At 36.4% G+C, this 14,083-nt stretch overlaps 1 protein-coding gene across 50 annotated transcripts in view; it reads right to left on the bottom strand.

Moving 5' to 3' along the window:
• KCNMA1 (potassium calcium-activated channel subfamily M alpha 1) overlaps positions 1 to 14,083 on the bottom strand; it is a 439,385-nt gene that overhangs the window by 86,821 nt on the left and 338,481 nt on the right. For 14 of the 50 annotated variants that reach the window (XM_042018565.1, XM_042018576.1, XM_042018574.1 and 11 more), the window contains one exon: positions 10,629 to 10,637. The exons of 18 other annotated variants lie outside the window; for them this stretch is intronic. In XM_042018565.1, the coding sequence (XP_041874499.1) occupies positions 10,629 to 10,637 (9 nt within the window). Of the gene's footprint in view, positions 1 to 4,612; positions 4,787 to 10,628; positions 10,638 to 12,781; positions 12,935 to 14,083 lie in introns of all 50 variants that reach the window. 18 more of the 50 variants (XM_042018554.1, XM_042018555.1, XM_042018556.1 and 15 more) reach the window with 5 other exon arrangements.

Below are 14,083 nucleotides of genomic sequence, written 5' to 3'. Positions count from 1 at the left end.
ATGTTGGCCTTTTATACAGGACAAAGATGAGACAGTGTGACCACAGAGAGATCAGTGGGTCATATTAAAGAGAAAGGATTTATGCAGCATATGCAAAAGTAAGGTTTTCAAAGCAAACAGGTCTACTTCCCTCCTGTGGCCACTGAAGAAGTCTCACAGCTCAGAAAAGGTGTGTAGTGGGAGAGAGCAATGGTACTACCCCACCTTGTCATAATTAGAGCATTATAAATATAAGGTAAATGTCATTATATGCATAGCTGGACTGAGCATCTCATAGTCTCTAGCTACTACAAGGTGGTATGCACATCCTGTAAAAGGCAAACCATTGTTGCTAAGGGGTGAACAGAAGATTCTAGCACTGAAAGTTGTCTCCTGACAGGTCACATACCTGCCTTTCCCTCACCTCTACTCATGCATGACAGCAAGTAGCTCTTGTCTTGGCTACTACAGCAGGACTAGAGAACCAGTAGGTTAGAACAGCAGAGGATACATCCTCTGTAGAAAGCAGAGGATACTCTCTTGCATTCTAGGAGAAATAAAGAGTATGCTGGCCTTTCAGTCAGTAATTCAGGAACCTGGGACTTAATAATTGTCAACTCATTTAGAAAGCCCAAGCATAGTTGTACAACTGGTTTTAGATATGCTGACCAATGTCTGCGTGTGCTATTCATTCATCTCTCTGGATAAATTAGTAAGTTATACATCATTTCAGCTCTCAGTATAGAATTTGGCTTTTTCAGTTGCAAAGATGCACAGGCAGAGTCTAAAGTAACACAGGTCAATGAAGAAGCTGGAGGTTTTCTTGGCCTAACTTGCTAAGGTCACATTGCCAGATATAGTTTCAGTGCAGTTTACCAACCTTACCCAAAATGTTCACCTAATCTTGCAGAATGGGATTTTAGGTCCTTTGAGAAAGAGTCAGCTGCTAACTTGTCTGTACAGCATAAAACATGTGCTGACACTAGAAGACTATATGGAATATATGGCTTTAAACCGGGTCTGGCACACAGGTACATACATGCTTTGCCTACTTTCAAAAGTTAAGCTTTCTCCTACTTGTCTTAGCATGGTCTTTCCATGTAAGATGTCTAAGAGTCTGGGCTGAACCCTGAATTCAAAATACAGTAATAATTAATCTTGTCCTTTGTCTCCAGAGATCCCTGATATTCACCAAAGCAAAAGTCCTCTCACAAAGCTTCTCAGAACTATCAGAGCATGCCAAAGCATGTTTTCTTACAAGCTGAATTAGATATGTCTGGGCCTAATATCAAGAATATCCTTGGAAATTTACATTCCCATGGCAGTGGGTGCAGTGACAACTTTAGGGAGGGTTTCCTTTAGGAACATGAACTTTTCATGTTTCTGAGAAGCACAGCCATATGGTGATGAAGAAACACAGAAATTAAATGGTTCAGGTTAAGATTCTGCCTGTATCAATTAATTATTTGAATGGCATCCCCCAAGACTTGGCACAGACCTAAGCAGAAACATCACACTGTTAATAAGATAATTTCTTTGTATAAACCACCTCAGGTTTTTCAGTGGCTAAGTGCCTCTCTTCACTCTAATTGACTTGAGTCTACAGTGCAAAAAGTACTTGGACCATTTGCTGTTCATGTAGCAATCTACCAAATACAGCTAAACCTGAAAAAATGTAGACACAAAAAAAGACTTAAAATTCTCTTTCCTTACATTTAGAAGAATTATAAGCAATTTTCCAGAAAACAGCCTATAAAGTCAAAAGCTCTTTTAATGTAATTATACTTAATCAAGACATGATTTTCATTTGCTGAAAGTAGAAACAACAATATAATAACAGAGAGACTCATTCACAGTGGAAAATACACTGCAAGTGTTACTTTCTCTGCAGATTATACAATTAGTAGACTAAATCCTGTGTACATCATTGAATATGTAAATTGATATCTTCTACTCAACATCTGATTTTTAGGAACAGCACTAGTTCTTACAAAAACTACTCATTGTTTCAAGAAGCTTCATACAGTGGTCTGTGATTTTATTTACCTTGGAAAAAAACCCTGCCTTTATAATCAAAAGTTTAAAAAAAAAAAAAGGAAAGAAAGAAAGAAGTGCATTAAGCAATTGTAGAAGCAAACCAACTGAACTGGGGCACCACGACCAAAGCAAGCCCTGTAATAGTATAATGACCTTTAATGAGTGTCTGGGGAAACAATACAGTCATAGCATAAAAGACAAAGGGCAAAACCCATCATGGCTCCACTGACACTAATTCAAAATGATTTTCAGAACAACTAAAGAATGTAAGAGAGGTAATCTGATCCACCAATCTGACCTCACTTTGATTCTGGGGCCCTGCTGCTGCCATTTCTAATTGTCAAACACTCTACATTTCACATCTGCTCATATTTAATGAAAAGCTGACTCTCCCCACCATTCTTTGAGCTAACTAGCTCTGTCAAGATGGGCATCATACGACCCCTGTGCACTGCAAAGAAAACACACTGATTTCTATTGAAGCCCTGCCAGTGCAACGTTGCGTGTATATATATTTTTTAATTGGAAAAGAAAGGCTTATGCTGCTTTGCAAAGAGTGTGAATTGGTATTGATTTTTGTACTTATTATTAACAGTCAAAGGTGACTAGTCTCACAAGGGGAAGACTGAGATCTCTTTTGATTTGATGGAGTGATGAAGGGGGGAAAAGGCCCTTGAAGGATAGGATGCTAAAAATCCTCAAAGCTGTCAATATCACTTATCCTTCAAAATATAACATAGGTCTAACATGTTTCCCAAAAAGCATTGGCTTTTGTTGGAAATAATACCATTATTGTGGAGGGTTTTGGCTCAGCAGGCAACACAATCAAAAATGTTTACTTTATCTGCCTCTGTACAGTCTTAAGTGGACTTGAAAGCTATAGTAAACCTACAAATTAGTTTTCTTTCCTTGCCAAGCAGTGCTAATGGCAGAAATTCTACCCACTTGCAGGGGACAGATTAATTTATCCTAATCTGGTTGCTGTTAACACCAGTGCCAGGACCCAGCCCCATACTCTCTGTACCAGTCCGTATTCATACAAACTCTACCACACACTGTGTAACTGAGGCTGTTGCAGTGCTTAAAAAACTGCCTGCAGCAATTCTCAATACAGGAAGGTTTCATGTTCACTTTTCTTAAAAAAATATGTTTTGCTACATTTTACCCTGATAAAAGTCACTTTAAAGGATAAAACCTCCTGTGATTTAGAACAGGACTTAAAACTAGAAACCATCCACCTTACGGTGATACATGAGTTGCAAACAAGTAGATAACTAGGATGTTCAGAGTGCTTATACACCAATAGAGAGAAATGATTTTTGGTAAAATCTCCAAGAAATCCTATTAGAATACTTTTTAATTAACACAGTCTTCAGACAAAAAAATAGAACAATTATAGGATTGTTATATTTGTGACTGGAAAAACAGTTCGTAAGTCAAAATAGTTAAAGCAAAGTCATTCACCAGTTGGACTACATACTGCAATACCTATGGTACCAAAAGACAACCAGGTGCATAATCTACTAACTACATCATATTCTTCATAGTGGAAGGCACTTTCATCCATAATGACTTGCCTTGTAAAATGGACATGCTTCCTGATCAAAATCCCAATGTATACTCATAGATGTACCTGAACAATTTTATAGCTTTTCTTTGCCATTTGGGTAGGGAAAGGAAAACTGCTCCTGTCCCAAGACATAGTTTTGCCTGTTAAGAATAGCTAAAGAGGACAAGAAAATGAAACAAACAAACAAACAAACAAAAAAGCCATTTAACAATCTTCCCCAGTTGTTGACATCACAATGATAATCCAAGCTTTGGAGTCCCTACAGTTTGTCCAAAGAATTAATGGCCATGCAGAATTGTTCTAGGTTCTCTGTCTTTCCCCTCTCAACTCTGATCTTTCAAAAAAACCTTCAGGGCATGTTCCAAAATGTTACTGTCCTATGGAACATATTCTACATTTAATTTCAAAACATTTGTCCCAGGGATTTGCATCAGGCTAGTTTTTCTAAAAAGCACTACAAAAAGTACAAGCATTTCTGTGGTTTCAGTTTTAGATGGAAAACCCTGCCTTACTGAGAAGGGTTACAAAAAAAATTAATGATAAAAGTGGCAGCACAGAATAGAGTTCCAGCTACTACAGTTCAGCTACTACGTTTTATCCTGTATATTTATCCACTGCCCATTGGTGCTTTAGTGCCAGCATTATTAAAGCTACCCACTTGGCACCAGTCACAGATTAAGACACAGGCCTGGCCATCCACTGAAGCACTTCTTGTTTAATTAATGACAATTTGTATTGTATTAATCAAATAGAAAAGGTGTCACCACACTGCAGTACTAAGGTCCTGCAGGCTATTGCAAGAGGATGCTTCATAAAGAGCACACAAAGCAAAATAATGATTTACATTTTTTTGCATTAAAAATAAAAACAGAAATATAAATACAGAGCTGTAATCAAATTTGGGGTTGATTTTTTAAAAAAGCATCAGCCCAGTAAAACTCACAGACTATAATGCACGACACAAGACGGGGATGATACCACAGACACCACAGACATGGAACAGCATGTGTTGGTGTTAAAACTTACAGGCACGTAAACTGGTGGAGCAATCATTAACAGAGACAGAAGAAAGTGGGAAGGCTCTCTCAAGGGTGTCCATGTTACTATGTACACTGCCTGACATGCAAGAGCAGTCACGCTCAGAGCGTCCGCAATCAAAACAACATGCCAGTCTCATTCTCTTGTAGATGGACATCTTGGCTATAACCATGTGTTGGATGGGAGGAGAGGAAGAGCAGCAGGTTAATGGCAAGGTTATATATATAACAAGGCAGCTGGAAGGTAATTTAAGGGATTTAATACAGGCCTTAGTTAATGTTAACAGTCTTGACCCAGGAAAAAAAAATGCAATGAGATTATTGATAACACTTTGGCTGTACATTAGAAGCAGGGCAAAAGATAAATTGCTCTTTATTTCTATTCAGTCTTAGAGGGTGACCGCAGTCATGGGGAAGAATTACTGTTTACAGTCAAGTGTTTGGATCAAAATAGAACACAGTAAAAGCACAGAATTCTAAGAATATAGCTTTCCCTTGGCACAATTAATACCATTGGGTTAAAGTGACAACAACAGTTGCTAGTCCATTAGATACTTTTGGTCTATCCTGTTTCCTGTAAAAATCAGAGATTTCTTTATATATAAATATATATATATGTATGTATACACCCACAAAAACACACATACACATATATTCTTACATACACACGCTCATACACACATATGCATTACACATATACACACATATATATACATATATAAATATATTTATTCTTAAATGTATGATAACAATTTGTCTGTATTAAACTGTGCCAAGGAACTCCTTTACTGCAATTAATCACACATTATTAAAGAGTTACAAGATACTAATAAAATTTTCCAAAAAAATTACTTTGCTTACATTGTATCTTCAGGAATTCAAATTAACTCTTGACAGAATACCAAAATTTGCCCATATAAGAGACAAAACTAAAAATGGTAAATATGCTTGACATTAAGATCAGTTCACAAATAAGGCATCACCAAAAGGACACAAAGCATTGGTCCACTGAAACATGCTGAACCAATCATTGGCATGTTTTTTGCTCTGGATACAAAAGTCAATCAAGAACAAAATAACTGAATGTAGAACTACATGTTAATTCCAAAACAGGTTAGACAAAACATTTTTATCTTTCAGTCATCCGAATATCCTTGTTATGTGTTTCTGGAAATCTACAGCATCCTACTTCATAAATGCACGTATAATCACCATCCTGCAATTTTTATGTCATCTGAATCAGGTATGTTTACGTCTCAAGAAATCCAAAGGCCATTTAGATTGTTTCACATGTTGCACTGAACCAACTTTTGGTAATGGTTTAGATTGAACTGACTCAATTATACTAAAAACAAAACAACACTGACAGGCAAAAACAAAACCTTAAAAGTGAATGCAAAAAAAAGGTAATGTTTCTCTGGCCTGTACCTTCAGTTTAGGATGTCTTTTTTGCATTATGATAATGACATTAAATTTAAAAGAATTTTTTTTTCCAGTTTCTTAATCCCACAGTCACCAGGAAAGAGGGATTGAAATCACTCAAATGGGTCAAGTCCTGTTCTAAGGCCTTGATGGCTTGCCATACAGTGTACTTGTCAAGCAAGGGTAACATTATGATTGTGGAAAACAGGCATTGAGGGAGATGAATGAGTGATCTCTTCAGCAGCGACTCCATTCCTCTAAAACTCTGCTCATATGACTAATGCCATGTTCTTTTAGCATCCTAGTAGAGTTATCTTACAGCTGTTCAGAAATTCATCATGCAGCATCAGGCTTGTTCATTGCATGGTACATCATTCCTCAGAGCTTGGCTTTTAGTAAGAAGGTTTCCACTGCAGCTTTTGATGCATACACATTCAAACTACACAGAAAATTCAAAACAGCATTTTCCCATGTTTTCCCTCTGTCTAATTCTTCCCAACATGTTCTTTAAAGTTGAAAAGTTGGACAGCAAAAGAAAAGTGAAATAAGTTACCAAAGGTGTGACAGTCTTTCCAGTATGCCTACTTTCTTATTTTTTAAGGAAATGAAAGAAAAATAAAGGGCATTTGTGAGACACACTAACAGTAGGTGAGGTAAAAGGCAGGCCCATTTTGCTGTAATTATAGCTGTTTTGAAAGACTTTTTCTAATCAAACACTGTAGCAAAACACACTGCTCAGGAATTCTCAACTGCTGTGTCATTGGTTAGTAACAGTCCCTGGTTTTCATTTACTTCCGGCCATATCTTGTCAACAGTCAATAATAGGATAGGACACATTTATGAAAATTAAAAAGAATCATCCTTAAGGGCAAAGAAGGCTGGGAAGGAAAACTTTCAGTATCATTTTCATCAGACTTAAACCAATAAAGTTGGAAATTTAAGGCCTTCTCTTCAATAGGGGAAGGACATGATGGCGTTTCTCAAAAGCAATGCCCCTCAGGGACTGTTTTTAACTATTATTGTCAGTTGTTCTGGAGATCATGCATCATCATTTGAATATTTCACATCATTTACATGCAGGAAACAGGCTTGGACCTGGAAATATAAGTAGCAGAAAGGACTTGCTATAAGGGTTTCAACCAGTATATAAGCAACTGCATATCAGACCAATAACTTTTGGAAAGAAAACATGCTGTTACTCTTCATTCCTTTATAGTCAGTTACATTCATACCAAATACAATACTTATTTTAAATAAAACAAAACACACATTATTAGTAGGGATGACTAGTGACAAGATCAAAGACAGGACAGAAATGATTTTAAATGGTTCAGCCACACACATAGCATTTTCTAGAAAACTTCCATAAACATTAACAGAAAATGGGAATCATCAGAGAGACAGGGGGACCTTAAGAACAGCCTCTGGGTGAGTGTTAAATTTATTTGACACCTGTAGAATCTGTGTAAGAATCAACTCATTTGTATTCCTAGATGTGTTATAAATGTTAAATAGAATTGTTATTTGATACTGATGAAAATGTAAGTTGGGACATAAAGGAAACTACTTCCCTATTTTCAATTGTATAATAAATAGAAAAAAAAAAAACCAGATCCTTCTACTTAATATGATGACAATCACACAGCATTTGTAAACTAATCAGTAAAAATATCAGGGGAAGTTTTAATGGACATGAAGATAAGACTGTTTAAATAATTTACAAAACAAGGCCTATATGAACTACTCATTAAGAGAAAAAGGAGAGAAAAATTTCTTTCAATTACTTATAAAGTAAATAAATTCTTTTAGAAACTTTTAGATGTAATTTTTCTCAGAAGGCAGTAGCCTTCCATTCTATAGAAGAAAGAATAGGTCCCTAGATGTCTAAGCTTCTCACAATACCTTACTTTCTGATCTCAGACAGTCAAAAAAGTACACTTAAAATGTGTAGATTGTCTGGATCTGAAGTGTTACTTAGAGTTCACAAACAGTAATGGGAAATATTTCCAGCTGCAAAAATAAGCAAAGGAAACTTCAGATTATTCTCTCCCTAAAATGTCAAGGAACAGCTCCTTTTTCTTTTTCTCTTTTTTTTTTTTTTCTTTTTCTTTAAAGAAAGCGGAACAAAGTATCCCTTCTTCTTTCCTGATTTTCTTTTTTTAAACCATAGGCTGTACCCCATCCTGGTACTGCTCCCGTCACTACGGCGCTTTTCCCTGGGCTCAGCCCTAGCCAGAGTGGAGCTCCGAGGACATCTAGTGGATCTCTCTCAGGCAGCAGCTGCTTAGGAGTAGGAACGGGAAGTTTCCTGACCACCGAATGGTACAAAAAATGTTCCAATACACTTTAGAATTGGAAATGCACAGTGTCATTTCAATTCATCAAGTTCTCATGATCCAAACTATGAGTGAAAAATCATCAGCATTAAAGGGCGACCAGACCGATGTGATCGCCTCTCAGCAATGCTGGTTAGCATCATGAGACTGAAACACAGACAGGACTTCCCCCAGCACAGTTTCAGCTTCCTGAAAAGTACAGCAGTGTACCTTAAACTATTTGTGAGAATTTATTGACCTTAACACAACAGGCAAGGATATCTCTCCATTATTTAATTTTTACGAGACAACTTCAAGACAAAAAAAGTGAGCTTGCTTACTGTCTTGCAATTTTTGCCATCAAAGACAACTGGTTACTTGTTTGCTCCAATTCACATGGTGCTGTTCTATGTCAAAATTGTAAAAACAGCAGGAGATCTGAGTGGACGTTTTTCCCTATTTTAGTAGATATAAGAATGACTCACGGATTTTGATGTAATGGCACATTTATAGACCAATTCATTTTAATTTTCAAATCTGATCACGACCTTTCTTTCATTACCTCAAAGAAGACACTCAGCCAGTGTACTCACAAAGCAAACTGCATTGCTGAACAAACTGAAGCTATTGGGGAAATGGAAAAAACCAAATCAAAACTACATGACCTTTTCTTTTCTAGTTCTTTCACAGCATGAATAACTTCTTTATTTGTTTATTTATTACTATTTAAACAAATTTCTTTAGTTCAGAAAGGTCTCAACACAGGATCATATTTGAAATAAATATATTGCTTCAGATAAATCCAGATTACTTCCAGCATTTCGCCTCAAAGTCAATAGGATTCACCATTTCATCCATAGAAATTAGGTTATGTTTTATTATTGATTCTTATCATGCTGACCTGTTTCACAATGTGCCTTTTTCATGCTGCTTCATCTTTCTGCTGTGTCATTCTACTGGCTAAAAAAGATGTTTGGAGAAATTTCTGTTCTATCCTTGAATATTTTCTTCCACAACAGTATCTCAATCCTTTAGTGTAGTTTGCAGGCACAACAATAAAATAAATAGTAAAAAATGATAATCATAATGCAGGCCACCATAATTTCAAGTTGGCCACCACTTTATCAAGAGCATAAATTTTTCCTTGATTCTTTGCTAGGTCCTACAGTGTATAGAGCTGAGAGGGAAAAAATATCTCAATCCTGATTAAGACCTGAAGTGTTTTCACACAATAAATTCAGAACACCTAGTAAAATGTTTAAGTTTCATGGCTTCCTTTACTTAGAATAGCTGCAGTTACACAGTAAAGTTACATCCTCAATCTGGCACAGCAACTCCGCACTGCAGCTATGAGATAACTCGATTCCCCTTGCTCTTTGAAAGAACAAGCCCATATAATCAGGACATTTCTTTGCAACACTTGTATTTCTAGGCAGCAAATTCTTTCCATGTCCCCAATGCTGTGTTTACCACAAGTGTACACACTGAAAGTGGCTGACGAGAGCCTTCACAGATTCTGTACACTTCTAAGTGGTATGACCTAGATTGACATGAAGTGGTCCATAAAGTTCATATTCTGTATAAAATAATAATGTAAAATCTTACAGCTAAGGTCCTGAAAAGTCAGTGTGTGTCTTCTTATGTAACTAATGACCAGCAAGCTCAGGAAAATAATCAGTGCAGCTTGTTTCCTGTTGAAGATATCTCTGGGTTTATACATTAAATGCCACATTTTTAATTCATTGTCTGGCTTTCCCCCATAACTCTTTTTTTTTCCGTCATTGGGAAGAAAAAAGTTAGATATGGACACTAAAAAACTGCTGTGTTACTCTTTGTGTCAGCTGTGCAATGGAAAGGACAAAGTACCAAAAAACTGAACAAGGATCTGACAGTTGAATTGTACTTAACCAGGCAAACAGTGCTATAGTGGCAATTACCCCAGCCTAACCAATATCCCTAAAAATTCATGAGATATCTCTAGAATAATTTCAAGGAAACTTTTGCCAAGATCTCATTTTCAAATAGGGATAAAATGTGAGCTTGTGGAAAAAAGGGGCAAATAGGTGGAAGAGGGGGAAACTGCTGTATTTTCTTCAACGTCACCCTAATCTCCATTGGTGTAAACGATGAGAAACTTGTGGGTATGACGTCACTGCTACATGCAACATAAATAAAGAAAAGAACCAAAATACTGAACAAAAATACTCTCTGCTAGAGAAAGACAGGTTGGACCGCACTCTGGGCTACAGGGAACCCATTTTTACTCACAATAGATCACTATCAGTGTGCAGTTAAAATATAGTAGGGGCCGTGTTCCAAGGCAGCAAGAGGAAAAATAAATCAAAAGTTTGTCAATTGTCATTGATTACAAGAAATTCCTTCAAACACATCAACGTACACATGATATGTCCCCTCTGGGGTTCAACCCCCACCGTTCACAGCAAGCACTGTCACTGGAAAAAATATATAGATAATTAGACCACAGCTGTTGCACAAAATGGAAGAAACAGGAGGAACAGGTCATCCAGTTTAGAGATTTCATCCCAACGTGGTTGCGTTTTATATAAATATATACATATATTTGGCCTCTTGCTGCAAAAACTACAGTTAAATGGTATAGGAAAGAGATTGAAAACATTAAAAAAAAATTGACAATCTGCAAATAAAATTCCCACACAAGTATTTCTTTGGAAAATATGCCATCAGTGTTTATGTGTTATTCAGGGAGTGGGGATGGGTAAGGAGAAAAGGATGGCAAAGAAACTGCAAAACAAAAGCAGGATTACATGAATTATCCCTGGCCTTGTAGAAAGTACTGATCTTCCCTGAATTATTAATATTAGGCCTAATAAGTTTGGACAAATGGCTATGTAGGTCAGACTCACGTTTAGACCCCAACAATACCCCAAGCTAATATTCAGAAAGTATCTAAATTGAAGTGCAACCTCAGATACATTACTAAAGAATGTGGGTTTTAAGTGTTATGGGAAGCTGCATTAATTAATGCCACCATAATTAAGTTTTCCATGTAAAGACATTCTTTCACATTTAATTCACCTGAATGTTACAATATTTTTATATACAGCCTTTCCTTTCATCTTACATATTTTCCACATTCTGCTGCTTCTAATTACTATGTTACTCACTCATTAAAGTATGTTATTTATCATATAGATCTGTGTAGATACATATGTGTGCAATGTCTTGAAAATCAAATTGACATAGTGATCTATTAGATGTTGACAGAGCAGTTGACAGCTTCCTAACTCAACAGGGGAAAAGTTTTCTCAATTTATGCTTTGTTTTGGTTAGAACTGCATTTTTAAGACCAATGATTTGCATCATTTACAGATGGATAACACATCTAAGGTTTTTCAAAAGTGATTAGTGATTTGAAAGCTAAAACATTTTATGTGAATAACAGACTGCACTTAAGACTTACCTTAAAAACAAAACCAAACCCAAAAAGCAGATCCCATAAAAGGGATCTCAAAATTGTCAACCAAATTTGAGAACCAAAAATCACTAATTACTGATGAAATTTTTCATTTAATTTTTCTGCTGACTGACAGCTCTTTAAAAGCAAAGCAATTGCCTTATTTCTAACACCTGTGAGCATGCTCCTCATTGAAAGCTGTTCTCAGCTCTACTAAAGGCTCCCTGCTATCATGGTATCTGTTACCTCTTGCATGCCTAGGAAACAGGAGGAGAGAGGGCAGACTGAGGAGAGGGGAGACAATGAAAGAGAAATTTAAGATTTTATTCTCACTGATCATTACTTTTCACCTGACTCAGAGCATTCCCTCCTTAGTGTTCAGTGCTCACTGAACCAGCTCGGACAGCCACCTCTTTCTTCTGCCTCACTAACTCAACCATTCTGTTTGTTATCTGCCCAACACCTTTTCATTTATTGGACTGATATGTGTGACCATGCCATTTGTAACCTTTCCGACTGCACCTTACAGAAGCTGTTACTCTTGCCTCTCCATGGCCTTACTGCTGACAATACCCATTGTGTTGGCTGGGTCATACCCTGTCTCCTCCCAGGTCTCAAAGTACTGAGAAAGCTACTTTGATTCTCATTAATGTATAATAAAGGGCTCTTAACCTTTATAATGTGAGTTCCTGATTCCTATCTTCTAACATGACAATGAAAACTGTAGATCTCACATTAAACTGCGAGATCTTTGGGACTTATTTTTTTTTTTAAGCAGGACATGTTTAAAAAGCATACACCATGTGAAGGAGGAATAGAGAAGAAAATAGAAACAAAATAGGTCTTTTTTTTTTTCCTGACAGAACCAGATAAAATTAAACAGGTAACATATTTCTCTTTAACTGTTGAGTAATTTGGATAAAAGATTTCATTTGAGAGTTACAGGCACCCTGAGGCATCTGTAACTGGCTTTACCAGAACTTACTCAGCAGACTCATTGGCTTTGGCAGCAGTTCAAAGGTCACATTCTCACATGGATAAACTGTTCTTGAACAATTTTTTTCCAATATGTTAGGCAATGCATACATTCCTTCCACATCAGGCATGCTTTCCATGTGCTTTGCTCTCCTTGTGGCTACTGGGAAGATAAATACCATTTTCTGTCAGTTTCAGCTGCTTTCTCGCTATCATACTATTGTTCCACACTCTTGGTGTTTTGGAGGACAGGAGTTTTTTAAAAAATCTCCAGTGATAAATTTTTTCTTTTTAAAATGATCTTAAAGAATTAATCCATTTCAGGCACTCCAAAAGGCAGAGAATGTTCAGCTTAGGCTTTCTTCCATCCTCTAAAATAGTGCACTGATAACGCAGACTCAAGAAATAAATAAGAGAGTTTTTTCCCTTTTAAAAGTAACAGTAAAATAGGCATGATCAAATTCTTCTGATATCTTTCAATTTACCTAATCAGTACTTTGAACTGAATGATCTTTTTCATGGCAGAACACCATGGAATGCACATAAATATTTATATATTCAATGAGAATTGATTCCTAAATCATTTTGCTATCGGTATTACAAATAAGCATGGGTCAAACACATCTTTGGCCAAAATGTGGTTGTGATAGTTCCTGGAAAAGGTCCTTTCAAAGTATATATAGGTAAAATGCTGACTGCTATATATTTATAGAAATGCAGAGGCAAAGTCTGATCTCCATTCGAAAACTCAATTACTGCTTCATAAAAAACTGTCCAAACAGTTTAAGAACTTAACCTAATATTAGCATTATAGCTAAAGAGGATATGTGTCAGAGGCGCTAACATTTAATTTCTTCCAGACAACCCTTTCCTCCAGTAAAACTTTTAATTTATTTCAACAAAAATTTATTTCAATAGCTATATGATAGAGTATAATTCCCTAGTTTCTTCTTTTGCAGAATCTGGTTCACCAAGACAGATAGAAGTTCTTTACTTAACAGAAAACTATTGAAATTAATTTCTGCATGTTACGAATGAGAGAAAAACTTCACTGTTGGCTAATTCTTAACTCAGAAACCTCCACATTTAGATCTAGCTTGACTTAATTCTTCAGGTTTTGTTAGCTTTGGACTTTAATTTACTTTTTAATGAAGACACAGGTCTGAGTGGTGTGAAGTATAATAAAAACATACGGACTTCAGAAACCCAAATAGCACTTACTATGCTGCCATGCATTTATTTCTTAGTTTTTCTGTACCAATGTGCAAAACATGTAAACACATGTACAGGTACTCTTCAGGGCTGAACAGTT

The sequence above is a fragment of the Corvus kubaryi genome, unplaced genomic scaffold, assembly GCF_017639235.1.
Source record: "Corvus kubaryi isolate FWS band 111438036 unplaced genomic scaffold, C.kubaryi_AGA036_p1.0 138, whole genome shotgun sequence".
NCBI lineage: Eukaryota > Metazoa > Chordata > Aves > Passeriformes > Corvidae > Corvus > Corvus kubaryi.
Note: the sequence above shows the minus strand (reverse complement) of the source record. Positions and strands in the feature narration are given on the sequence as shown.